Source organism: Neoarius graeffei, chromosome 19 (genome assembly GCF_027579695.1).
Source record: "Neoarius graeffei isolate fNeoGra1 chromosome 19, fNeoGra1.pri, whole genome shotgun sequence".
Classification (NCBI taxonomy): domain Eukaryota; kingdom Metazoa; phylum Chordata; class Actinopteri; order Siluriformes; family Ariidae; genus Neoarius; species Neoarius graeffei.
In genome coordinates this window covers 50,855,679-50,881,576 of record NC_083587.1, presented here as the reverse complement: position 1 = coordinate 50,881,576, position 25,898 = coordinate 50,855,679, and the positions used below count along the sequence as shown (strand labels likewise).

General features: G+C 43.0%; 1 protein-coding gene across 4 annotated transcripts in view; it reads left to right on the top strand.

Moving 5' to 3' along the window:
• si:dkey-122a22.2 (uncharacterized) overlaps nt 1-25,898 on the top strand; it is a 197,078-nt gene that overhangs the window by 16,248 nt on the left and 154,932 nt on the right. For all 4 annotated transcript variants that reach the window (XM_060900227.1, XM_060900224.1, XM_060900225.1 and 1 more), the window contains exon 4: nt 265-341. In XM_060900227.1, coding sequence (XP_060756210.1) covers nt 265-341 — 77 coding nt within the window. The remainder of the gene's footprint in view (nt 1-264; nt 342-25,898) is intronic.

Genomic DNA, 25,898 nt, shown 5'->3' with positions numbered 1-25,898 from the left:
GTTTTGCTCTGTGTGTACCAAAGGAGGTTGAATTGACGTCATATGGGTTCACATTTAATTAAAGAAAAAAGGCCACGCCTGCTTTGGGTTTAAATCTGGATATGAATACAGATATTTATAACACTAAACAAAGAGTGGCATTATGTTGCACTCCTGGAGCACATGAGCACGCCATCCATACATTTCAAATCCTCATAAGATTTAATGTCCGTTGCTGTTTCGTCTCCGTGACCTTAACCACCTTTATTTTGCTTTCCTTTCCAGTGCTGCTTGACGCTCCAACCGGAATGTCGTCTGATATTTGGCATGATGTGCAAGAGAGCGTTTCCCAAACCACAAAGGCGAGTTGAATCAGATGGCCGACTTTGAAAGGGTCGCCTACTGATGTGTGCAATTTGATAATTTGCGCAGAGAAGCTGGTTAGTCACCACAGCAAGCCTCATTACACATTGCTTGGGTGTGCATTCCTTCTTCATTAGAAATTCTGACTCAGAGTCGACGTGGCGTTCTGGAGAAGTGCTTATGTAACGAGCGATACTACCCTGTGGTTCTGAACATGAAGTCTTTTTGTTCTTGAGAATTGCATGTGGCATAGGGCAAGCTCGGAAAGCCAGAATGTTCTGCCTGCTTCGGCAGTGTGTGTAATGGGACCCCTGCTACACAGGAGGAAGCTGTAGAGAGTAAGAGCATCTACAGGGTAAAGTGTAGCGGCCTCGGGATAACGATGCGCTCCAAATTGGTGCAAGTATGCCTCGTTATATCTTAGCACTAATGTCGTTGCTTTCTATTTATTTCAGCAGCAAGGACATGCATCAACAGCTTCATTATACTCACCAAATCTAGTGCACCAATTCATACATGTCAACCTATACGGAATGTCCGTATTTTATACGGATTTGATTCAATAAACGTAGTATACGGGCGTATAAATAAAGTTATACGGATCCTTTAAAAAACCTTCAATATTTATTTAGAGCTATAATCAATTCCCACGATGATAAAAGAGCGCATAACATTTACAAACGTACTGTACACCACAGACAGCCAGTAAAGAGTCTTATGAAATCGCGCGTTATCTTGTGGTAGCGAGACTTCGTTCCACTTTTGATCATGCGCACACCGCATTGCGAGAATCCCGCCAACCGGGAAGTCATAGACATATAAACATAGACACCGCCTTCTGCGTAGAATCATACGTCATCCTCGCCGCCATATTGGATGTGGCAAAGTGGAGATTCTTCAGCCGTCTCTGGTATAGCGTCTAGACAGTAGCCGAGAATAAAGATGCCTCATTCATGTGCTGCGTTTAACTGTACCAACAGGTTTACCGTCCAAACGAGATCACATGGGATTACCTTTCACAGGTGAGACTGGAAAAATACTTTTCATTGTATTTGGTCATTATAACGTAATTTTACGAACAGATTTTCCTGACTTTGGGGCTAATATGAAGTCTCGCGCATAATAGCCGCTCGGTGAAACCTGTCTCCAAACAACGAAGTATTTCCTTCGTAACTACGCTGATAACACTTTGTGTTTTTGTCAAACATTGGAGCTTTGTATTCATTCTGAAGGTTTATTGTTATTAATATTGAATAAAAAGTAACTGGGCTAGATCATTGTTAATTATCATTCAAATTTTAGGTAAATTATTTTAATTTGCATCTTATACGGATTTTATAAGGGAAATACGGATTTTGGAGGTTGGTTATACAGGTTTGATTGACCAAAGGTTGACATGTATGCCAATTAAATGTGCAAAATATATTCTTGAATTCTTTATATGTATTTTTTTTAAACAATTTAACCACTATTGGAAATTAAATACACAACAAACATAAGCGCCATAAAATATCTAAATAACTAATACTGATAGGCGGCACGGTGGTGTAGTGGTTAGCGCTGTCGCCTCACAGCAAGAAGGTCCTGGGTTCGAGCCCCGTGCCCGGCGAGGGCCTTTCTGTGCGGAGTTTGCATGTTCTCCCCGTGTCCGCGTGGGTTTCCTCCGGGTGCTCCGGTTTCCCCCACAGTCCAAAGACATGCAGGTTAGGTTAACTGGTGACTCTAAATTGACCGTAGGTGTGAATGTAAGTGTGAATGGTTGTCTGTGTCTATGTGTCAGCCCTGTGATGACCTGGCGACTTGTCCAGGGTGTACCCCGCCTTTCGCCCGTAGTCAGCTGGGATAGGCTCCAGCTTGCCTGCGACCCTGTAGAAGGATAAAGCGGCTACAGATAATGAGATGAGATGAGACTAATACTGATGGGACTCTGGATAGATGAGTGTGGTGTTATTATTAAACGCGAGTGCGCTTGTTTGGTGAAGCAGGTGCTGGATGCTTGTATTTGTCATCCAGCTGACATCAGGAACGGATAATAAGGGTACGCTGAATTGCAAAAATGTGCCACTGTGGAAATATATCATATCAGCATTCTATTAATTATGCATCAAATGCGAATTCCACTGTTTGAACACTTAGACATCCTAATTTGTGCAACCCCTAAACTGAAAATATATCAAGCGCACTCTGGTCGCACAATCGCTTTCTTTCGTGGTGAGCCTGTGCCATTACCAAGATGGGAATCGTCTGCACTAGTGAAGTGACAAATATCCCATTAGCGCTGGATTGCAATAACTGACACGCACAGCGTCAAAACTTTTGTTAAAAAGAGGCAGACGGTCATTTTAGCCGACTTTAGAGCTCTGTTTTGTTAAAATGACACCTCAGCCACTACAAGAGCTCATTATGTTTCAGTTGTTTTCAACCAAGTCCTCAGTTCAGACTTTGTTTATTCAGTCAATCCTTTTTTGAGAATGTATAGGTTTTTTTAAATTTATTTATTTATATTTATTTTTCAGATACAGTGAACCCGCAGTATATTTTGTTTACAACATTAAACCTGTGTTCCTGTCACTTTTTAAATTTTACTTGCAGTTTTATGCAGGCAAAATGCACATGGTTTCGCACTGTTTATGATTCAGAAGTAAAAAGAGTCATTTCAGTCATAATTTTTCTTCATTTGAATTTTGTTCAAACTATATCAAATTGTAAACGCAGTATCATACTGTGACCGGCGTGTATCGTTACACCTCTGGTGGATAAATGTTATATTTCTTAGTTAGCGAGTGTTCTTCCCAGTTCTGTGTTTTGGTTGCTCAGAAAATGACTGGTTTAAAAAGCGGTAGCTAAAATAATACAAGAGTCATCAGGAGATGACGTATCGCCCCGGCCTCCACATGAAACCCCACTCCAAATTTTCCTAAGTTGAACTGGTTGCCATGGAAATACAGAAATCCCAAAATGTCAAAAGGCACAACTCCTCGAATCACTTAAAGGGGAACTGAAGGCAAATTTTTTTATCATCAAAATTCTATTTATCTAATTTTATTAGATATAGGAATGCATTTTTGATCGCTATTGTGTCACTGCTAGAGCAAGTTATGAGTGTTTGAAATATGCTCTGTAATATATCAGTCCATATGTCAAAGCAACGGCCGTAAACGAGATTCGTTGAGACCTGTGCGAGACATCGTAGGACGGAAGTAAAACGTACAGCGGAAATCAAAGCGACCGACATCTGCCAACATTGTCAAAAGACGCACGCGCCCTCTTTCGAATGCTGACGTAATCAAGCCGGAAGTTTTGTTTGTTTTGATAGCGATCAGGAAAGTTTGAAAAAAGTCGGCAGTAATCGTTATTTAAACTCGCTTTTGTGCAATGTTTCGTTTGGAAAACAGTTTTCAAAATGGCGGCGCTGACACTTGACGTTTTGAAGTCTCGCACAAGCCTCGTGAAGATCGCGCGGATAAGCGACGCCTGCCGTGGACCAAACGAACTAAATTCAACATGGCTAAAAACCGAATAGGCCGATAAGTATAATATTTAATTGCAGTTAGTTGCCAATGCGAGTCACGATATAAGGTTACTAAAACCGATAACGTAACTGAATAACACGTTAATTAAGAAATAAAGCAAGTTTAAAAATGACTTCAGTTCTCCTTTAACATGACTATCAGGTTTCATGAAAAAATTCCTTATAGTTTTTGGGTTATGCTCCGGAAACTAAAATGTTTAGACGGACAGATCGATAGCTGTATCCCCCCGCATTATATGCTGGGGGGGATAATAACAAAAAAGAATAGTGAGCTAGTTGGAAAGTTCAGCGCATTAATACCAATGACTGTATATTAATATATGATAACTGAGCATCGCAACCGGGAGTCAACTGTGAAGCTAAAATGTCTCTGAGGCCCTCTAGTGGCTGTCTGTAGTACAGTTTTTAACCCATGTCCATTCCTATGTAAGTGAAAGGGACAGACCATTTTTCCTAAGTTACATCTTCGGGAATAGTTTTCTGTTATGTTTACAAGTTCTGTCGACCTTGATATTTCCTTCAATATTTTTCCTTATCATAAATGTGTTTTTCTAGACGTTAGATAGCTCCTGATAGCTATCTGGAGGTATGTACTCGAGAGAAGGGGAATGAAAGTCAGTAGGAGCAAGATGTAGGGTGTTCACACGGCACATATTTGCATCGATGCTGCACCGATGTATTTTGTTGCGATATATCTTACACCGGTGTAAATTTTGCGCAGCGTTCACACGCCACAACTCTGCTTACTAGAGAGAAGTGTGTTAGCACCGGTGCAGCCCCACTTGCGGTCACACGGCAGTTTCTGCGACCGTGCAATAGTAGCAAAAACTTTATTACTATCATTTCCTTTGATAGTAATAAAGTTTTGATATCATTTCCTTTTATTACTATCATTTCCTATCATTATTACTATCATTTTCCCTTTCGGGCGCTCTCGTTTTCTGTTATGCAAGGCTGACACTTGCACGACTTTTGGCCACGATTTTGTCGTGGCAAGTCGTGCCATTTTGGGGCACGAACTGGGAGGCTCCCGCACTGTTCACGACTAGTTCACGCATAGTTCACGACAAGTTCACGAATGCGTGCCCGTCCACATTCACGAACTGGCACGACGAGTTCACGCATAGTTTGTGCATAGTTTACGCACTTCCCGCATTGGCACGACGAGTTTGCGCAATTCGGATGGTGTCGTGCCGACTTGGGCACGCCATATAAAAAGGGGGCCTCCCCAACCCCTGGTCATTTTTGAATTGGCTGTGGAAGAGACAACATGCTGAATACCAGAGACACAATCATTGCAGAGAAGAGAAGATGCCTGTACCTGGCCGCTGCTCTAGCCATTGTTGAAGAGCAGCAGAAAAGGCTGGAAGAGGCAGAAGAGCAAGAAAAGGCAACCCCACCTCGAAGAAAGACACAAAGGAAAGTGTGGGTCCAGGAATGGTTGACCAGAAGGCACGAGTTTGGACAGTATGACAGTCTACTGTAAGTTGTCTCCTCGCTGGTGATCTCTGGAATGGCGAGAAGTGTCCGGGAAGCCCTATATATATATCCCCGCACCGATGCAAGCGCCACTGTCGCGCAGTAGTCGTGAACTTGTCGTGAACTGCTCGTGAACTCGACGTGAGCTGTTCGTGAACTATTCGTGGCAGTTTGTGACAGTCGTGGCATGGCGCGCACTTCCACGCACTGGCACGCATCGTCCCGACGAGTTCACAACGAGATCACGAAGAGTTTGCGCATAGTTCACGACCCGGTCGCGAAATTTTGTCGTGACCAAAATTTTGAACCTTTCAAAATTCTCGTCCCGACATGGCACGCAGTCACGACGGGTTTACGCACACTTCACGCCAGTTTACGACTAGTTTGCGCACTGGCACGACTCGAGTCGTGCCAATGTGTGCCACGGAATCGTGCAAGTGTCAGCCTTGCATTAGAATTTGGTAAAGAAAAAAATAAATATATTATTTACCAGCTTAAGGTCGGTCTGTATGGTGAAATACCGCGACATCGGCCTTGAATACTGACCTCGGCCCAGAGGGCCTCGCTCAGTACTTTCAAGACCTCGGTCACGGTATTTCACGATACGGACCTCCCAGCTGGTAAATAACATGCATGTATTTTGTATCCTTTTTTATTAGATTTCCGTAGTCCGTGACCCATCCATATTTTATCAACCACCGGAGTGTGTACATGGGTTGTTTTGAAGTCCAAGCTGTACAGTATGATCCGGAATAATGTGCTACTACTTAGGAAAAAAAAAAAAAGACTTCCATGACTATTCCTAAGTTGAATGTATTTATTTCCCTGAGTGTCAGGACCAAGCGATATTATAAGGGGTGTTCACACGGCACATATTTGCATCGATGCTGCACCGATGTATTTTGTTGCGATATATCTTACACCGGTGTAAATTTTGCGCAGCGTTCACACGTCACAACCCTGCTTACTAGAGAGAAGCGTGTTAGCACCAGTGCAGCCCCACTTGCGGTCACACGGCAGTTTTTGCGATCGTGCTATACGATAGTAATAATGCGGAAATGAAATATGTGCATGCATGAAAATGTACTTTTCCCGGTTGTCATGGCATCACCAAGCGCCGGGAAAACAACGTGGATGAAGACACCAGTGTTGCCAGATATTGCTGATGTTTTCCATCCCAAAATATGTTCAAACTGCCAAAATGCACTTAAAACCGCCCAATCTGGCAACACTGGAAGACACGCAGTTCTGTTGTTGTTGATATTCGCCATTTTGGAAGCGCAAAATACCAGGATGCAAATTATGCAATGCCCGTATGTAATCAACTCTCGTCACGCGTAGCGAGTCTACCCCTGTAGCGTTCAGACGTCCCATTTTATATCGGTGCTGCCCCGCAAACTAGCATTTACTCCGGAGTAAATTTCTTAAACCGCCTCCCGAGCAGGGTTAGATTTGCACCGGTTTAAGCAGCTTTCAGGGGCTACACCGCTATAACTTTGTACTGTGTGAACGCTCTACCGGGGCAGCCCCGGTGCGACACCGGAGTAAAAGTTGCCGTGTGAACACCCCTATAGTGTACACGTGTGTGAATGAGGGTGGGGACAGTGGAATGGTACAGCTACAAGGAATAGAGATGGTCAAAGCAGATGAGTTCAAATATCTGGGGTCAACTGTACGAAGTAATGGCGAGTGAAGAAGAGAGTGTAAGCAGGTTGGAATGGATGGAGGAGAGGAGGATGACGGGAGTGATTTGTGACCGAAGGTTGCCAAAAAGAGTGAAAGGGAAAGTGTACAAGACAGTAGTAAGAGGAGCGATGATGTACGGTTTTGAAACAATGGCGCTGAAAAAGACGGGAGGCTGAACTGGAGGTAGCGGAGTTGAAGATGCTGAGATTTTCATTGGGAGAGACAAAGTTGGACAGGATTAGAAACATGAATATTAGAGGGACAGGACCTATAGGACGGTTGGTGTGGCAGAAAAAGATATGGAGGGACATTATCAGGGTTCCCCCTGGGTTCTGAAAAATATTCTCCACTTTTTTTCCTTGAAAAATCTGACTTATCAACGTGGACTTAATACTGGTTTATACCAACCAAACTGGCACAATTCAAATACTTGTCCAGATACAGCTAGGCCTCTCCATTGCGTATAAAATTTGGGCTCCACTCCAGCCTCTAATAAGAGAGACTTGATTTTGGGCTCCCTGTGCACCAATCAAGCTAAAATGCACCTCTTTAGTTTGAGCTTATTTCAGGTTATTTTAGGATTTAATTATTCTAAAGAGATATTAGCACTCCTTTGATCTTTTACTTCAACACAAAACTTGATTTACAATTGAACAGACTCGAGAAGAGGCTTGGACCAACCAACAGTGAAGGAATACGAATTTACCGTCGATTTACAAACCAAGCACACGTATTTTACATCGTACGTCCGCCGCGGGAACTCAACACGCCACGCCCACCGAAACACAGAGCCCTTCTGTTGCTTGCCGGCTGACAGCACTTTCACTTTAGCGGGGTTCTCATCTCATCTCATTATCTCTAGCCGCTTTATCCTGTTCTACAGGGTCGCAGGCAAGCTGGAGCCTATCCCAGCTGACTACGTGCGAAAGGGGGGGTACACCCTGGACAAGTCGCCAAGTCATCACAGGGCTGACACTTATGCTGCGTTCATGTGCTATGGGAATTATGGTAAATACCAAACGCCGACATGGAAAACACACATGAACGCCCCCTCTCGTGGTATTTTCCACTGGGCAACTCGTAGAAAATTTTGATACACGAGTTGCCGAGATGAGATGAACTTTAACCTTTTCAACATGGCGGCGAGCGGTACAAGACACTTGAATGCTAAGCATTGTACGCTACTAAAGTTTTTTTTTACTAGTACTAGTGGGTAGTTTTTGGTGTCTATGCAATGTTGCGTCATTAACAAGTGTAATATAATACATTAGAAATCCGTTTCCTTTAAAAATGCGTTGTTATGGTTTGTTTTTACCTATCCAGAGCAGACGCTATTGCTAACGATAGCTAACTAACTATTGCTAACTTGAATCTGGTCCACCATCTTTAATTTGTCAACCACAACAAAAGCATGTGAACACAACACACTGGTAAATACCACTTCCCAACTGGAAAATATCATCTTCCCAGAGCACATGAATGCAGGGATAGACACAGACAACCATTCACACTCACATTCACACCTACGGTCAATTTAGAGTCACCAGTTAACCTAACCTGCATGTCTTTGGACTGTGGGGGAAACCGGAGCACCCGGAGGAAACCCACGCGGACACGGGGAGAACATGCAAACTCCACACAGAAAGGCCCTCGCCGGCCACGGGGCTCGAACCCGGACCTTCTTGCTGTGAGGCGACAGCGCTAACCACTACACCACCGTGCCGCTGTCCGATGTGCTCGGGGACGGTTGGGGCTCTGAGTGTGCCTCCCCCATGACTGTTTCAGCCCTTAAATCATCTTCAGTGCTTGAAGAAGTCCAAAAAACTTCATCAAATTAGACTGCACCATTGTTGGGTTCACGCAGAGATGATTACACCACCATATCAGGCTGATTAAGACGCACTGTGATTGGTCAAAAGTTTGGCGCTCGTGCAGTCGATTTTTTTTCTTGGTCACAAACGTGCTCATTGTTTACACTCTGGCTTCGTGCCGTTTCTTCACTGGGGTTGGATTTCGGCAAACGGAGAGATTTCTGTAAAGATTGACTTACGATAAATATGACAAATATGTTAGTCACTGTGACAACTGCTAGTCATTTTCTCTTCGTCACTGATGGATTATGTTCGTCAGTGACCAGCGGGAACCCTGCGTTATCTGCTGTAGTGACCCCTAACGGTCGAAAGAAGAAGAGGAAGAAGATATACAGTAGCTACTGATAAATAAACGGGTGTGGTTGGCAGTTTGGGACATGACAGTCGAGCCTTATGAACATGGTATTTTCCAACATGCAGCTATGGCTCTTGATAGCTTTGTAACAAAGCCATGTCTTGTTCTGCTGTAAATTATTTTAACAGACCCTCAGCATGGAGTTCTTTGTTGTCTAAGCCAGCTCCATTATCATTTATTGACTGTATGACCTTCGAGAACGCTCTGGTACGGTTGAAATGAATTGCGCCAACACAAGTAGAGGACATAAGAGCACTTCTCTATTCAAATATGTTACTACTTTCATATCTCAGAGCTAGAAAATTATGGAGAGCAGCTGCTGACTGCTGTTTATATTTTCAGTTGGTGCTTTACATTAGCTACTTGCATTACCTTGATTTACAACCCCGATTCCAAAAATATTGGGACACTGTAAATAAAAGCAGAATGCAATAATTTGCAAATCACGGCAACCCTAGATTTCATTGAAAATAGCACAAAGACAACATATCAATTGTTGAAACTGAGAATTTTTATTGTTTTTAAAAAAATATATGCTCAATTTGAATTTGATGTCAGCAACACATTTCAGAAAAGTTGAGACAGGGGCATATTAGTGTTGCATCACCTCTGCTTTTAACAACACTCTGTAAACGTTTGGGAACTGAGGAGACCAATTGCTGTAGTTTTGAAAGAGAAATGCTGTCCCATTCTTGCTTGATCTACAATTTCAGTTGCTCAACAATTCGGGGTCTCCTTTGTCGTATTTTGCACTTCATAATATGCCAAATGTTTTAAAAGGGAGACAGGTCTGGACTGCAGGCAGGCCAGTTTAGCACCCGGACTCTTTTACGACGGAGCCATACAGTTTTGGTATGTGCAGAAAGCAGTTTGGCATTGTCTTGCTGAAAGAAGGAAGGACTTCCCTGAAAGATTTTGTCTGGATGGCAGCATATTGCTCTGAAACGTGTATATATCATTCAGCATTAATGAGGCCTTCCCAGATGTACAAGCTACCCATGTGTGGCAGCGGGGGTGTGGTCAAGCGTCAGTCTGTGAATGGAGGGCGGAGTTAGGGAAGGTAAGTGGCAGAATCACTACACTTGATGGGAATTAACCTGTTTGTGTGTCTTCCCCAGTGACCGTGCCCTATAAGGAAGAGAGGGAGAGCAGAGGAAGAGAGCTCTCCCCCAACCTGGACGCTTGTGTGCGTGCATGTGTGTATGTATGTGAGAGAGTGAATATAAAAGCTGAAAAGCTAAAATACAAGAGTTTTTGAGAACTCAGTTCTGGCCTGCCGTGCTTCTGTGCTCCACCCACCTAGAACTCTTGCTACAGTGGTGCCGAAACCCGGGACTCGGAGGATGGAAGAGAACAGTCCCATGGAGTCCTCCCCCTTCAAGAACCTGGTCCATGCCCTCGCCACGGCCCAACAGAGCCAGCACCAGGCGCTGGTCGCCCTCCGGAAGGAGCAAGAACAACGGTTCGAAGCCCTGGTGTTGGCGCAGCAGGAAGATCGCCAGGCGTTCCGGCACCTGCTTGCGTCGGCGAGGTCTGCCATCACCACCGGCGTGGACCCTCCCCACCTCACCCTAACGAACATGGGTCCGCAGGACGACCCCGAAGCCTTCCTCGCTCTTTTTGAGCAGGCAGCAGAGGTGTGGGGTTGGCCGGTGGAGCAGCGCGTGGCGTGCCTCCTCCCCCTGCTAACGGGCGAGGCGCAGCTGGCCATGCTACAGCTCCCTGCCGACAGCCAGCTGGTCTACGCTGACCTCGGCAGGGCCGTCCTCCAACGTGTGGGGCGCACACCGGAACAGCAGCGGCAGCGCTTCCGCGTGCTGTGCTTGGAGGAGGTCGGCCGGCCGTTCATGTTTGGCCAGCAGCTCCGGGACGCCTGCTGGCGGTGGCTGAGGGCCGACAACCGCGACGCCGAGGGAATCATTGACCTGGTGGCGCTGGAACAATTCGTCGCCCGACTTCCGGAAGGAACCGTGGAGTGGGTCCAGTGCCATCACCCGGCGTTGCTGGATCGGGCCATCGAGCTGGCGGAGGACCATATGGCGGCTGTTCCGACGGCAGGACGGCGTGTCCCCTCTTCCCTAACTCCGCCCTCCATTCACAGACTGACGCTTGACCACGTCCCTGCTGCCACACCATGTCATGTGCACTAATGCCCCCTCATACCATCACAGATGTTGACTTTTGAACTGTGCGCTGATAACAAACCGGATGGTTCCTCTCATCTTTAGCCTGGAGGACGTGGTGGCCATGATTTCTAAAAAGAATTTCTACTTTTGGCAGCACTGTGGTGTAGTGGTTAGCGCTGTCGCCTCACAGCAAGAAGGTCCGGGTTCGAGCCCTGTGGCCGGCGAGGGCCTTTCTGTGCAGAGTTTGCATGTTCTCCCCGTGTCCACGTGGGTTTCCTCCGGGTGCTCCGGTTTCCCCCACAGTCCAAAGACATGCAGGTTAGGTTAACTGGTGACTCTAAATTGACCGTAGGTGTGAATGTGGGTGTGAATGGTTGTCTGTGTCTATGTGTCAGCCCTGTGATGACCTGGCGACTTGTCCAGGGTGTACCCCGCCTTTCGCCCGTAGTCATCTGGGATAGGCTCCAGCTTGCCTGCGACCCTGTAGAACAGGATAAAGCGGCTAGAGATGATGAGATGAGATTTCTACTTTTGATTCATCAGACTTCAGGACAGTTTTCCACTTCGCCTCAGTCCATCGTAAAAGAGTTCAGGCCCAGAGAAGGTGGCGGTGTTTCTGGATATTGTTTATATCTGGTTTTAACTTGCATTTGTGGATGCAGTAATGAACTGTTTTCACAGATGATGGTTTTCTGAAGTGTTCCTGAGCCCATACAGTGATTTCCACTACAGACACATGTCTGCTTTTAATGCAGTGTCTCCTGAGGGCCTGAAGATCACAGGCATCCAATGTCAGTTTTCAGCCTTGTGTCTTGCATACAGAGATTTCCCCAGATTCTCTGAATCTTTTAATGATATTATGTACCATAGATGATGTGATCCCTAAATTCTTTGCAGTTTTACATTGAGGAACGTTATTCTTAAATTGTTGCACTGTTTGCCCATGCAGTCTTTCAGAGTGGTGAACCCCTCCCCATCTTTACTTCTGAGAGACTCCGCCTCTCTGGGATGCTCTTTTTATACCCAATCATGTTACTGACCTGTTGCCAATTAACCTAATTAGTTTTTTTTTTTTTAGTATGACACAACTGTCTTTTGTTGCCCCGTCCCAACTTTTCTGAAATGTGTTGCTGACATCAAATTCAAAATGAGCATGTATTTTTCCAAAAACAATAAAATTTCTCAGTTTCAACATTTGATATGTTGTCTTTGTACTATTCTCAATGAAATATAGGGTTTCCATGATTTGCAAATCTTCACATTCTGTTTTTATTTATGTTTTATACACCGTCCCAACTTTTTTGGAATTAGGGTTGTACATGATTAAGAATGTCAGCTAGCTAACAAATGGTAGCTTATGGCTCAAAAGCTCAAATATTTTCCTGACAACGATAAATCAATATTCCTGCGAGAATATGACGACATTTGCGTATTTTACATATTATTTAATAATCCTGTACTTGCCACTTTGAGTTAGATGACGCATCGTTTTACGTTGCACTTTAGGTAATATCAGCATGAGCATGCACACACTCACCGGCCACCTTAGTAGGAACTTGTTCTTGAGTCTAAGATTCCTGTTTTTGGCTGGCAATGTGCTCTTCTGCTGTTGCATGCTGAGATGCTCACCACAGTTGTAGAGTTGCGATATCCTTCCTGGCAGAAAAGCTCAAACTAATCTGGCCATTTTCCTCTGACCTCTCTTATCTACAAGGCGTTTGGTTCCACCTGCAGAACTGTCGCTCACTTACTCAATATACACTACCGTTCAAAAGTTTGGGGTCACTTTGAAATGTCCTTATTTTTGAAAGAAAAGCACTGTTCTTTTCAATGAAGATCACTTTAAACCAGTGGTTCTCAACCGGGGGGGCGCGCCCCCCTGGTGGGGCGCGGAGGTACTCCAGGGGGGTCGCGAGTAGGCTTCATGTATGGAGGAAAAAAAAAAATCTGGGGCTAACAGGCTATAGTAGCTAAGCAGATGCAACACATTTACCCATGTCAAAATGCAGGACATTGGACTATTACATACAAATCAATACTATTATAAAATCTATCATCAATCTATCATAAAATCTTGTGTGTAGGTTATTTTAAGCCCGTGACGCGAACATGACGCAACGTCACGTGAGTGAGTCTGCATACCGTGGCCACCGTGTGAGTGCTTGCCACACACACACTAGTCTGGTTTCTTGCCGAGTTAACTCGTGCCGACTCTCGCTAGTCTACTATCATCAATTCATCGATACAGCACAAAACCCAAACAGTCTTTTTAAATACTACTACCCCACACTGTATTTTTGCTTTCCCCATTTCAGCTCTACCCAAATAATTTGTTGTTTTTGTTGTTTTCTTACTGCTAGTCTACTACCCCTTTGCCTTTTTCACCCTGCGTGTGAAAAATCCAACTGTCCCACACACACACACACACACACACACTAACACACACACACACACACACTCACACGAGTAAGTACACCATTCACACCTCGTTAAAATTTGCAACTATAAAATCCCCGAATAAAGATATTGATCGTGTTTCTCACTGATAAGCCCCATACGTTCCCTCTGGTTAGCCCCCTTAGCCTACTACAGACTTAACCTACTACAGACTTATCGTTACAACTTTATTACACACGTTTATTCACAAATACTTTAACAAAATGGATAGATTTCTTGTCAAAAAACCCAAGACAACTGACGTAGGTCTACCACCAGCTGCGAGAAAGCTTCGGAGGTACGATGAATCATACCTGCAGTTTGGTTTTACTGTCACCTCTGATCTTCGTCCTCAGTGTGTCGTGTGTGCCGAGGTGCTGGCAAACGAAAGCATGAAGCCATGCAAACTTAAAAGGCACCTCGAAACGAAGCATGCTGGCCTGAAGGACAAACCGCTTGAATACTTTCAAAGAAAGCGTGATGGCCTGCATCAGCAACAGGCAACAATTTCCGTGCACAGCACTGTATCTAAGCAGTGCCTGGAGGCATCATATGTGGTGGCAAAAAGAATAGGTAAGCTAGGCAAACCGCACACTGATGCCGAGAAATTCGTTTTGCCAGCTGCGCAGGACATGTGCAGAATATTCTTCGGGGATAGTGCAGCAGACAAATTAGGCACCGTGCCACTTTCAAATGACACAGTTGCTCGGAGAATTGCTGATATGTCCAATGATATCAGAGAGCAATTAATACAGTTTATTAAAAATAGTCCATACTATGCCTTGCAGTTGGATGAGTCTACCGATATTGCTGGACAGGCACAGCTTCTTACATATGTCAGGTATGTCAGGGATAAATTAATTGAGGAGGATGTCCTTTTTTGCCACCCTCTTCAGTCACACACAACTGGAGAGGCCATCTTCAATGTCCTTGATTCATTTATTCGCGAGAATGGGTTGGCGTGGGACCGATGCGTTGGCTTGTGCATGGATGGCGCATGAGCAATGACAGGCCGTGAGCAAGGTCTAGCTGCTGGCGTTAAGCAGGTAGCTCCACTTGTAAAATGGACCCATTGCATGGTTCATCACGAAGCACTCGCTGCAAAAAAAATGCCGTCTCTGTTGGAATCCGTGCTGAACCAATCAGTAAAAATGATCAACCTCATCAAGTCACGGCCGCTAAACTCTCGCTTGTTTGAGGTCCTCTGTCAGGAGATGGGGTCAGAGCACGAACAGCTGCTTCTGCACACTGAGGTTCGCTGGCTGTCCAGGGGGCGGGTGTTACAACGTTTGTATGAGCTGCGAGATAAGGTGAAGCGGTTTTTGACACAAATCAATTCAGACCTGGCGAAAAATCTGGATGACCCTTTGTGGCTGGCGTGTCTCTCCTATTTGGTCGATATATTTGACCGCTTGAATGGCTTGAACCTGTCTTTGCAAGGCCGAGAAACTCACATTTTGCTTCTCGCAGAGAAAGTGGATGCCTTCAAGCAAAAACTTGACCTCTGGTGTGGCCGCATCAGTCGGGGGAACTGTGATATGTTCCCAAGCCTTGCAGACTTTATCAGTAATGCAGGCACTTCCCACGATTTCTCATCTGTCTTTCAAGCAGCGTCAGAGCACCTGTCGGTAATGAGAAAACAGTTTGCGGCATACTTCACAGAGGATTATCGCTCTTTTGCGTGGGTTCGAGATCCATTTGTGTGTACTGCTGACGAACTTCCAGTTGACATGCAGGAACAGCTTATTGAGCTGAAGAGTGACAGTAGACTTAAGGCAGTCTTCACCTCATGCCCTCTTTCGACATTCTGGGCAGCATTGATGCAGGAGTACCCGCAACTGTGTGACGTAGCCTTGAAACTGCTCATCCCATTCGCATCGACCTACTTGTGTGAGGCAGGATTTTCAAAAATGACTGCGCTCAAAACGAAATATCGCAATCGTGCGCAAATTGAGGATGACTTGAGACTGTGCTTGTCAAACATTTCGCCAAGAATTGAGGATCTTTGTAAGGCAAAGCAGGCTCAGGTCTCGCATTAACGCAAATGCAGATCACAAAGGCACAGTAAAAAGTAAAACCTAAATTCACGCCTGGTCCCAATTCCCAATGATATCAATAGCCAGCTAATGATAAGCCTAATAAAATACCTAATAAAAACACTAATAATAATAATAATAATAATAATGATGCTTATTAATAATAATAGCATAATAATAATAATATCAACAACCAACAACAGCAATAATAATAATAATAATAATAATAATAGGCCTAATAATAATAATAATGCCTGAAAGAACATAAGTCTTGTACTACTGCCAACAGCTTAGTAATGATAATAGGCCATAATAATAATAATAATTATAATAATTATAATAATGCCCGAAAGCAGATTAGAAATGTGGTGCTACTGCCAATTATAACAATAGCCTAATAATGATAATAGGCCTATGTATTTCTATGGAATGGATAATGCTACTACTGCTGCTACTGCTACTACTACTACTACTACTACTAATAATAATAATAATCTAGCCCAGGGCTAGCTATCTAGCTATCTATCTATCTATCTATCTATCTATCTATCTATCTATCTATCTATCTATCTATCTATCTATCTATCTATCTATCTATCTATCTATCTATCTATCTATCTATCGGTCGATATAAGGTGCTGTAGGTCGGGTGGTGTCACTGCGGGTGAGTGTGTTTGGGGGGGATGGGGGCGGGGCGAGAAGAGGGGCCCCCAACTGCAATGAACCAGCTTTGGTGGGGCCCAGGTTGCAAAAGGTTGAGAACTCCTGCTTTAAACTAATCAGAAATGCACTCTATACATTGCTAATGTGGTAAATGACTATTCCAGCTGCAAATGTCTGGTTTTTGGTGCAATATCTCCATAGGTGTATAGAGGCCCATTTCCAGCAACTCTCACTCCAGTGTTCTAATGGTACAATGTGTTTGCTCATTGCCTCAGAAGGCTAATGGATGATTAGAAAACCCTTGTACAATCATGTTAGCACAGCTGAAAACAGTTGAGCTCTTTAGAGAAGCTATAAAACTGACCTTCCTTTGAGCAGATTGAGTTTCTGGAGCATCACATTTGTGGGGTCGATTAAATGCTCAAAATGGCCAGAAAAGTGTCTCGACTATATTTTCTATTCGTTTTGCAACTTATGGTGGTAAATAAAAGGGTGACTTTTCATGGAAAACACAAAATTGTCTGGGTGACCCCAAACTTTTGAACGGTAGTGTGTATGTATATATTTTTTCGCACCATTCTGTGTAAACCCTAGAGACTGAACTCTAGAGACAGTTTCTGAAATACTCAAACCAGTCCATCGGGCTTTTGATTGATTGATTGATTGATTGATTTATTCGGTATAAACGTAAAAATTTTACATAAATAAATATATAAAATATTGACATAATCATACCAGGATAACACAATAAAGCGCACAGCGCTTGTTTCCATTGTGGTCCCAAACCAACACCCATGCCACGGTGAAAGAAAGTCACACTTTGTGATCACAATTTTTCCCATTCTGATGTTTAAACATTAACTGAAGCTCTTAATTTGTATCTGTATGATTTGATGCATTGGGCTGCTGGCAAGGCATCAAACAGCAGGTGGATAGGTGTTCCTAATACAGTGGCAGGTGAAAGATGGACTCAATGTCCACGTGGTCATATTTAGAGTGCATGTTCTGGTTTCAAGGGCTCTACTGCATAGACTTTGCCTCTAATTTTTTTTTTGCAAGATGGCAACTCCCATTTCAATCCATTAAACCCATTTCTGAAAGAAGATACGCAGAACCATAGCCTCACTTTTTGTTTATAAATGCCTTGAGACCTCAGGAATTGCACATGAATAGTTTTGTGTTTAACAATAAATCTAATATAATAATTTTTACGATTAAAGTGATTCATATAGGTAGCGGTCTGAGCAGCGCTCGAAACTAACGGTGTCCCGAGGACCATAAAAAATGTCATCGGGACACAAAATTATCATATCTGGGACAATCCCGGGACAATGGAAAAAAAATAGATCTAGAAAAAAAAAGTTCTACATTAATATTATTTACAAAGCCGTAACACGTACGTAGACATTCACCTAATTTGTCAATTTTAATTTTAAAACGTTAACAGCGAAAAATACATAGTAGCTACACTTTCGATGCACCTGCATCCGTAGGCTACAGAGCAGCGCATCCTGTTCTAGAATCTTCGGCCGGAGTCCGCATTATATGGACTCGGAATGGAATTGCTACCGCACACGCTGCGCCGACTCTTGCCAGAACAAAAATGCTGAAGTGGCTGAAGCGGACCGACCGCGGGGAAGAAACTGAAAGCCCAGACATAACGTCTCCGGGACCTTCAGGATCCAAAGTGTCCTCGCCTGGTCTGCAGGCAACGCTAGCAACTGAATGAACTTAATGAACACTGTTAGACACGTTATAAAATACAACAGGAATGATGTGGATGATATTGACGGAAGATACCGTTCAACAGAATAAGTGAGTTTTCTTGGTGTCTTTCTAGTTCAGAAAGTTTAGTCAGTCAGCAGCACAACTAGGCTCGGACCTGCCACTATGCTGATGTTGCTAACATTTGCACCCGGCAGCGAAAGTTCATAAAAATGGATAACGGAAAGTTCATAAAAATGGATAACGGTAATGGTGAAAATTATAAGTTGGCCTTATAAGTGCCAACAGATGTTCAAGGTATAAGTAGATGAAATGAACATAAAAGGGGTCTTATTTTCAACTAAAGTGTACTGCAGATGTAGGGAGTTGAAACATTTTCTGAATGAGCTAGATCTCATCTCATTATCTGTAGCCGCTTTATCCTGTTCTACAGGGTCGCAGGCAAGCTGGAGCCTATCCCAGCTGACTACGGGCGAAAGGCGGGGTACACCCTGGACAAGTCGCCAGGTCATCACAGGGCTGACACATAAAATCGCATAGTTACAAATATAATAGTAACTTCATATGATAATATTAACCACTGGTTATTTCAGAGAGGAAAAAAATGGGGACACTATTGCTTCCATTCGGGACAATACAACACAGAATTCGGGACCACTGGGGGACACAAAGGAAAAAAGTTAATTTCGAGCCCTGGGTCTGAGTGAATGGCCTTGACATCTGTGACGTCACCACAGGAAGTCTATCGGTCTCCTCGCCATTTCCGCTAGACTAAAACACAGAGCTGACTGCAACTCCGATCCTCCATTTTGAGCTAATTTATCACCATGCCACGTAGATGTGTTGCTGGCTGGTGCAGCAACATGACAGAAGGTGGATTTACGTTGCATTCATGGCCCAAGAATGTTCAAACTGCAAAGATTTGGATGTGTTTTGCGAGAAGTTCACGGGCACATTGGGCGCCTACGAAGTGGTCTCTCCTCTGCTCTGCACATTTTACTGAAGACTCGTACGAGACCTCTGATCTGTTGGAATGTTGGCTATAAGCCCGTATTGAAAGAGGGTGCAGTACCAACAATGAAAGGAAAAGAAAACTACAAGAAAAGGAAAGTAAGTTCAGGTGCACCAGTTCTCCCGGAGTGTGAGCTGAGGGTTGTTGATAAAACCTGGGACGGAAGGAACGTGACCTCACTCGGGCAGTGACCTCCCCGCGGTTGTTGCTAAAACCGGTGATGTCCCATCCCGAGTTTTAGTAATTGCCTGAGCCGAGCAGTAATGGCGGAGTACTCGGTATGAAGAAAATGGAGAATGAGTGAGTGGAGCAGCCGTGTGATTTCTCCGCTGGATATGCTCGCCTCAGCAGCAATATCTCGCCCTTACGTGGAAGAAGTGAATGAACGGAGAACCGAACGAACAACTGAAAGTCAGATTGTTTGTTTCAAAACAATCGGCCACAAGGTCGGCCTTCAAGAAGCGAGCACACAGACGAGTAAGCGCCGACTCTCATTTGGATACAAAACAACAAAAACAACACTCGTTGTTTACCTGCATTTAGATTAATACATGTAACTTGTATTGTGTGTTTAAGTTAGCGGTATAAGATTATTTAATTTGCTTCAGAATGTGATTGTCTCAGTTCATCTGATTACTTAATTCGCCTTTTACATTTTATCAGTGAAAAATGCGTGCATGTACATGTATGTTGCATAAGTTATAACACCCATCCTGTTTTAATGAGAGTCAACCCACAATCAGTGAAGTCAAATCAGTCTTAGCTGAGCAAGTCGGTAACGGGATTTCCTACTTTTACCAGAAATTTTTATTTATATGACTTTGGTCTATAGCTGTCAAAGGCCTCGGCCTTAAAACCGGTTACCGCTGTGACGTCACGCACTCAGGGCTGGCTGGCTCAGCGGGGCGGCTCCAATGCCAACTTTGCGCTCGATTTTAACTCTTAAAAATAATTTTTTTAAATTCCCATTTATGCAGCATACAAGAGTCAAGGATGGAGATACTATCCACTCAAAAATGTATTTAAAAATAAAGGTTCTGTGTATCTCCTTTAAAGTTTAACCAAAAACACCAGGTATCCAGAAACTTTTGACTGGCAGCGTATATAAATACTCTTTTGTAATTTGGGAATGATTTCTCAGTTTTCCTCCCGCACCAGACCAGGAGTCAGTATTTGTAAATTGACACATCATCACATCCCTGAGAAGGCTTAGAGGAGTTTCTATTTGATCACAGCAAACATCTCAGTTTTGCGAAGGATGCTTTCATCATCTTTGGTTCAAAAATCAGACAGCTTTCATCTTCAGCGCAGATAATTTCTTGATTCAGGCGATCAGCACGGGATTGCTTTAACAGGTTGAGTCATGGTGTGGGTGATTGGACATGCTGAATGATTACAGCCAATTCTTTTCATTAAATGGGGAGTGAATTTAAAAACAGAACTATTACAGGCTTATATTTAAGCAATATCACCAAACCAAGAGTGTGGTTATACTGAATATCGGCATGGCTGTGAATTAGCGTTAAGTAACCACAGCTGTGGTAATATTCAGTATATACACTACCGTTCAAAAGTTTGGGGTCACCCAGACAATTTTGTGTTTTCCATGAAAAGTCACACTTATGGTGGTAAATAAAAGTTGTAAAACGAATAGAAAATATAGTCAAGACATTTTTCTGGCCATTTTGAGCATTTAATCGACCCCACAAATGTGATGCTCCAGAAACTCAATCTGCTCAAAGGAAGCCCAGTTTTATAGCTTCTCTAAAGAGCTCAACTGTTTTCAGCTGTGCTAACATGATTGTACAAGGGTTTTCTAATCATCCATTAGCCTTCTGAGGCAATGAGCAAACACATTGTACCATTAGAACACTGGAGTGAGAGTTGCTGGAAATGGGCCTCTATACACCTATGGAGATATTGCACCAAAAACCACACATTTGCAGCTAGAATAGTCATTTACCACATTAGCAATGTATAGAGTGTATTTCTGATTAGTTTAAAGTGATCTTCATTGAAAAGAACAGTGCTTTTCTTTCAAAAATAAGGACATTTCAAAGTGACCCCAAACTTTTGAACGGTAGTGTATGTTACAGGTGATTTTTGAAATCGGGAATTCTAGAATGAATTAGTTCGACATTCTTAAAATCTTAAAAGCGATTTTTTTTTTGTTTGTTTGTTTGTTTGTTTTTTTTTGGGGGGGTCATAAAAGAATGACAGCACTTTGATAAGCACTGTCTAGTCATCTTTCTTACCAATATCTTCTAATACCTCTTTACCCAGAATTTCACTCATATACCTGTCTTTAAAACTTAATTTGCTTTTGTTCCCCAAATTTTTAGTCTCCTTGCTGGGAATCGAACTCAAGACCACTCAAGAGGATTCAGTTGCAACAAACAAATTAAATATTCCACTAGATCACCCAACTCTAACCCTAAATCCTAATTCACCTAGGTAAATCTAGAATCATCTTAGTGAATCCAGATTCACTTGGTTTCAAAAATCATCTGGAACATATACAACCCCAATTCCAAAAAAGTTGGGACAAAGTACAAATTGTAAATAAAAACAGAATGCAATGATGCGGAAGTTTCAAAATTCCATATTTTATTCAGAATAGAACATAGATGACATATCAAATGTTTAAACTGAGAAAATGTATCATTTAAAGAGAAAAATTAGGTGATTTTAAATTTCATGACAACAACACATCTCAAAAAAGTTGGGACAAGGCCATGTTTCCCACTGTGAGACATCCCCTTTTCTCTTTACAACAGTCTGTAAACGTCTGGGGACTGAGGAGACAAGTTGCTCACGTTTAGGGATAGGAATGTTAACCCATTCTTGTCTAATGTAGGATTCTAGTTGCTCAACCGTCTTAGGTCTTTTTTTTGTCATATCTTCTGTTTTATGATGCACCAAATGTTTTCTATGGGTGAAAGATCTGGACTGCAGGCTGGCCAGTTCAGTACCCGGACCCTTCTTCTACGCAGCCATGATGCTGTAATTGATGCAGTATGTGGTTTGGCATTGTCATGTTGGAAAATGCAAGGTCTTCCCTGAAAGAGACGTCGTCTGGATGGGAGCATATGTTGCTCTAGAACCTGGATATACCTTTCAGCATTGATGGTGTCTTTCCAGATGTGTAAGCTGCCCATGCCACACGCACTAATGCAACCCCATACCATCAGAGATGCAGGCTTCTGAACTGAGCGCCGATCACAACTTGGGTCGTCCTTCTCCTCTTTAGTCCGAATGACACGGCGTCCCTGATTTCCATGAAGAACTTCACATTTTGATTCGTCTGACCACAGAACAGTTTTCCACTTTGCCACAGTCCATTTTAAATGAGCCTTGGCCCAGAGAAGACGTCTGCGCTTCTGGATCATATTTAGATACGGCTTCTTCTTTGAACTATAGAGTTTTAGCTGGCAACGGCGGATGGCACAGTGAATTGTGTTCACAGATAATGTTCTCTGGAAATATTCCTGAGCCCATTTTGTGATTTCCAATACAGAAGCATGCCTGTATGTGATGCAGTGCCGTCTAAGGGCCCGAAGATCACGGGCACCCAGTATGGTTTTCCGGCCTTGACCCTTACGCACAGAGATTCTTCCAGATTCTCTGAATCTTTTGATGATATTATGCACTGTAGATGATGATATGTTCAAACTCTTTGCAATTTTACACTGTCGAACTCCTTTCTGATATTGCTCCACTATTTGTCGGCGCAGAATTAGGGGGATTGGTTATCCTCTTCCCATCTTTACTTCTGAGAGCCGCTGCCACTCCAAGATGCTCTTTTTATACCCAGTCATGTTAATGACCTATTGCCAATTGACCTAATGAGTTGCAATTTGGTCCTCCAGCTGTTCCTTTTTTGTACCTTTAACTTTTCCAGCCTCTTATTGCCCCTGTCCCAACTTTTTTGAGATGTGTTGCTGTCATGAAACTTCAAATGAGCCAATATTTGGCATGAAATTTCAAAATGTCTCACTTTCGACATTTGATATGTTGTCTATGTTCTATTGTGAATACAATATCAGTTTTTGAGATTTGTCAATTATTGCATTCCGTTTTTATTTACAATTTGTACTTTGTTCCAACTTTTTTGGAATTGGGGTTTTACTACTTTGCAGTAACTTATGTAATTCATCCATACATGCGCACAAGTATGAAGAAAATCAGTGGTAAGGCCCAGTCCCACAATACCGATAACTATAAATAAATCAGTCCGATGCAGTTTATGTGGTTGGTGGTCACACCAGACTGATAACGATACCTACAGCCCAGGCCTGGGTTTATCCGTATCAGTGAGATTTGCTTCTGCAGCGATTTTTCCCGGCCTGGACCTGATCCGATAAAACATCTGACCAATCAGGTTACTGTTTACATGTGACGTTGTCTGAGCGCGTGCTATTTTTACTGGGTATCTTTGTACATCCTTGTTGCATCCTGAAGTCACGGAATACAGATTCACAGAAAATAAAAAAATATACAAAGCACAGATCTTTTATTCATGGACGTGTGCTTTTCCATGAAATATTCCATCAATAGTCAATTAATAAAGTAAACATATAAACCCAGGCAAGATATTTTAATTATGAACTTCGGCAGTGCAAACATTTTAATTGTTTTAGACTTATTATTATTTTTTTTTATCCGGGATGCATCATCCGTATGAAATGCATAACCAACCTGTAATATATTGAAACGTCTGTGACCAATCCGTAAATTATTAGCATCCGTAACCACTCTGTTTTTTTCGCAGTCCAAATCCTGCGCTCTGATTGGCTGGCAAGCAGGTCCATATCCTACGGCACGGACCCTGGTTACGGACCCCGGTTATGGACCTCTGGTGACTTGCTCGTTCACAACAACAAAAAACATAGTAGCATTTTTTGTCAACATTTATCTTTATGAATTTATAAGATTATCAAAAATCTTATAAATTTTTGCCAGCATTTCTCAGGAGAATAGCATAAATTTTACAGCATGGATAGCGATAACGACAGTGTTCACAGCGAAAGCGAGTTTTACTACCCTGAGGAAGAAGAAATAAAAGAAAACATTTCAGGAGAAAGCTAAAAACCTCTAACTGTTGCTAACGCTGAGCAAAAACATGGCTGAATCCTGAATGACTCCTATTTGTATAAATAGGGGACTACACAGGCAGCAAAATGTAGTTTTTTTCCTGCCATGGAAGTGCACTTGTATACCGAGGAGGAAGCCATTTGCGTTACAGCCGTGAATGAGGATTCAAAATGGCATCAATTTTACAGCATGGACAGCGATAACGAGTGTTCACAGCGAAAGCGAGTTTTACTACCCTGAGGAAGACAAAATAAAAGAAAGCATTTCAGGAGAAAGCTAAAAACCTTTCACTTGCTAACAGTTTGATCTCATTAGTTAATGAGGCTCATTATGGACCATATTATCCTAAGACATAATATTACGTTAGGTAAAAACTTTAAACCAGTCCAATCGCTTCTTCAAAGTTTCACCAAACAGCTTTATTTAAGCAACATAAAGGTCAAAATACTGTATAACTTTGGTTGAGCAAAAACACTGAGCAAAAACATGGCTGAATCCTGAATGACTCAATTTTGTATAAATAGGGGACTACATAGGCAGCAAAATGTATTTTTTTTTTTTTTTTCCTGCCATGGAAGTGCACTTGTATACCGAGGAGGAAGCCATTTGCATTCCAGCCGTGAATGAGGATTCAACATGGCGGCTTGGCTCGATTTTCCCTTTCGGGCGCTCTCGTTGTCTGTTAGAATTTGGTAAAGAAAAAAATAAATATATTATTTACCAGCTTAAGGTCGGTCTGTATGGTGAAATACCGCGACATCGGCCTTGAATACTGACCTCGGCCCAGAGGGCCTCGCTCAGTACTTTCAAGACCTCGGTCACGGTATTTCACGATACGGACCTCCCAGCTGGTAAATAACATGCATGTATTTTGTATCCTTTTTTATTATATTTCCGTAGTCCGTGACCTATCCATATTTTATCAACCACCGGAGTGTGTACATGGGTTGTTTTGAAGTCCAAGCTGTACAGTATGATCCGGAATAATGTGCTACTACTTAGAAAAAAAAAAAAGACTTCCATGACTATTCCTAAGTTGAATGTATTTGTTTCCCTGAGTGTCAGGACCAAGCGATATTATAAGGGGTGTTCACACGGCACATATTTGCATCGATGCTGCACCGATGTATTTTGTTGCGATATATCTTACACCGGTGTAAATTTTGTGGAGCGCTCACACGTCACAACCCTGCTTAGTAGAGAGAAGCGTGTTAGCACCGGTGCAGCCCCACTTGCGGTCACACGGCAGTTTTTGCGACCGTGCTATACGATAGTAATAATGCGGAAATGGAATATGTGCATGCGTGAAAATGTACTTCCTTTTCCCGGTTGTCATGGCATCACCAAGCGCCAGGAAAACAACGTGGATAAAGACACCAGTGTTGCCAGATACTGCTGACGTTTTCCAGCCCAAAATATGTTCAAATCCGCCAAAATGCACTTAAAACCGCCCAATCTGGCAACACTGGAAGATACGCAGTTCTGTTGTTGATGTTCGCCATTTTGGAAGCGCAAAATACCAGGATGCAAATTATGCAATG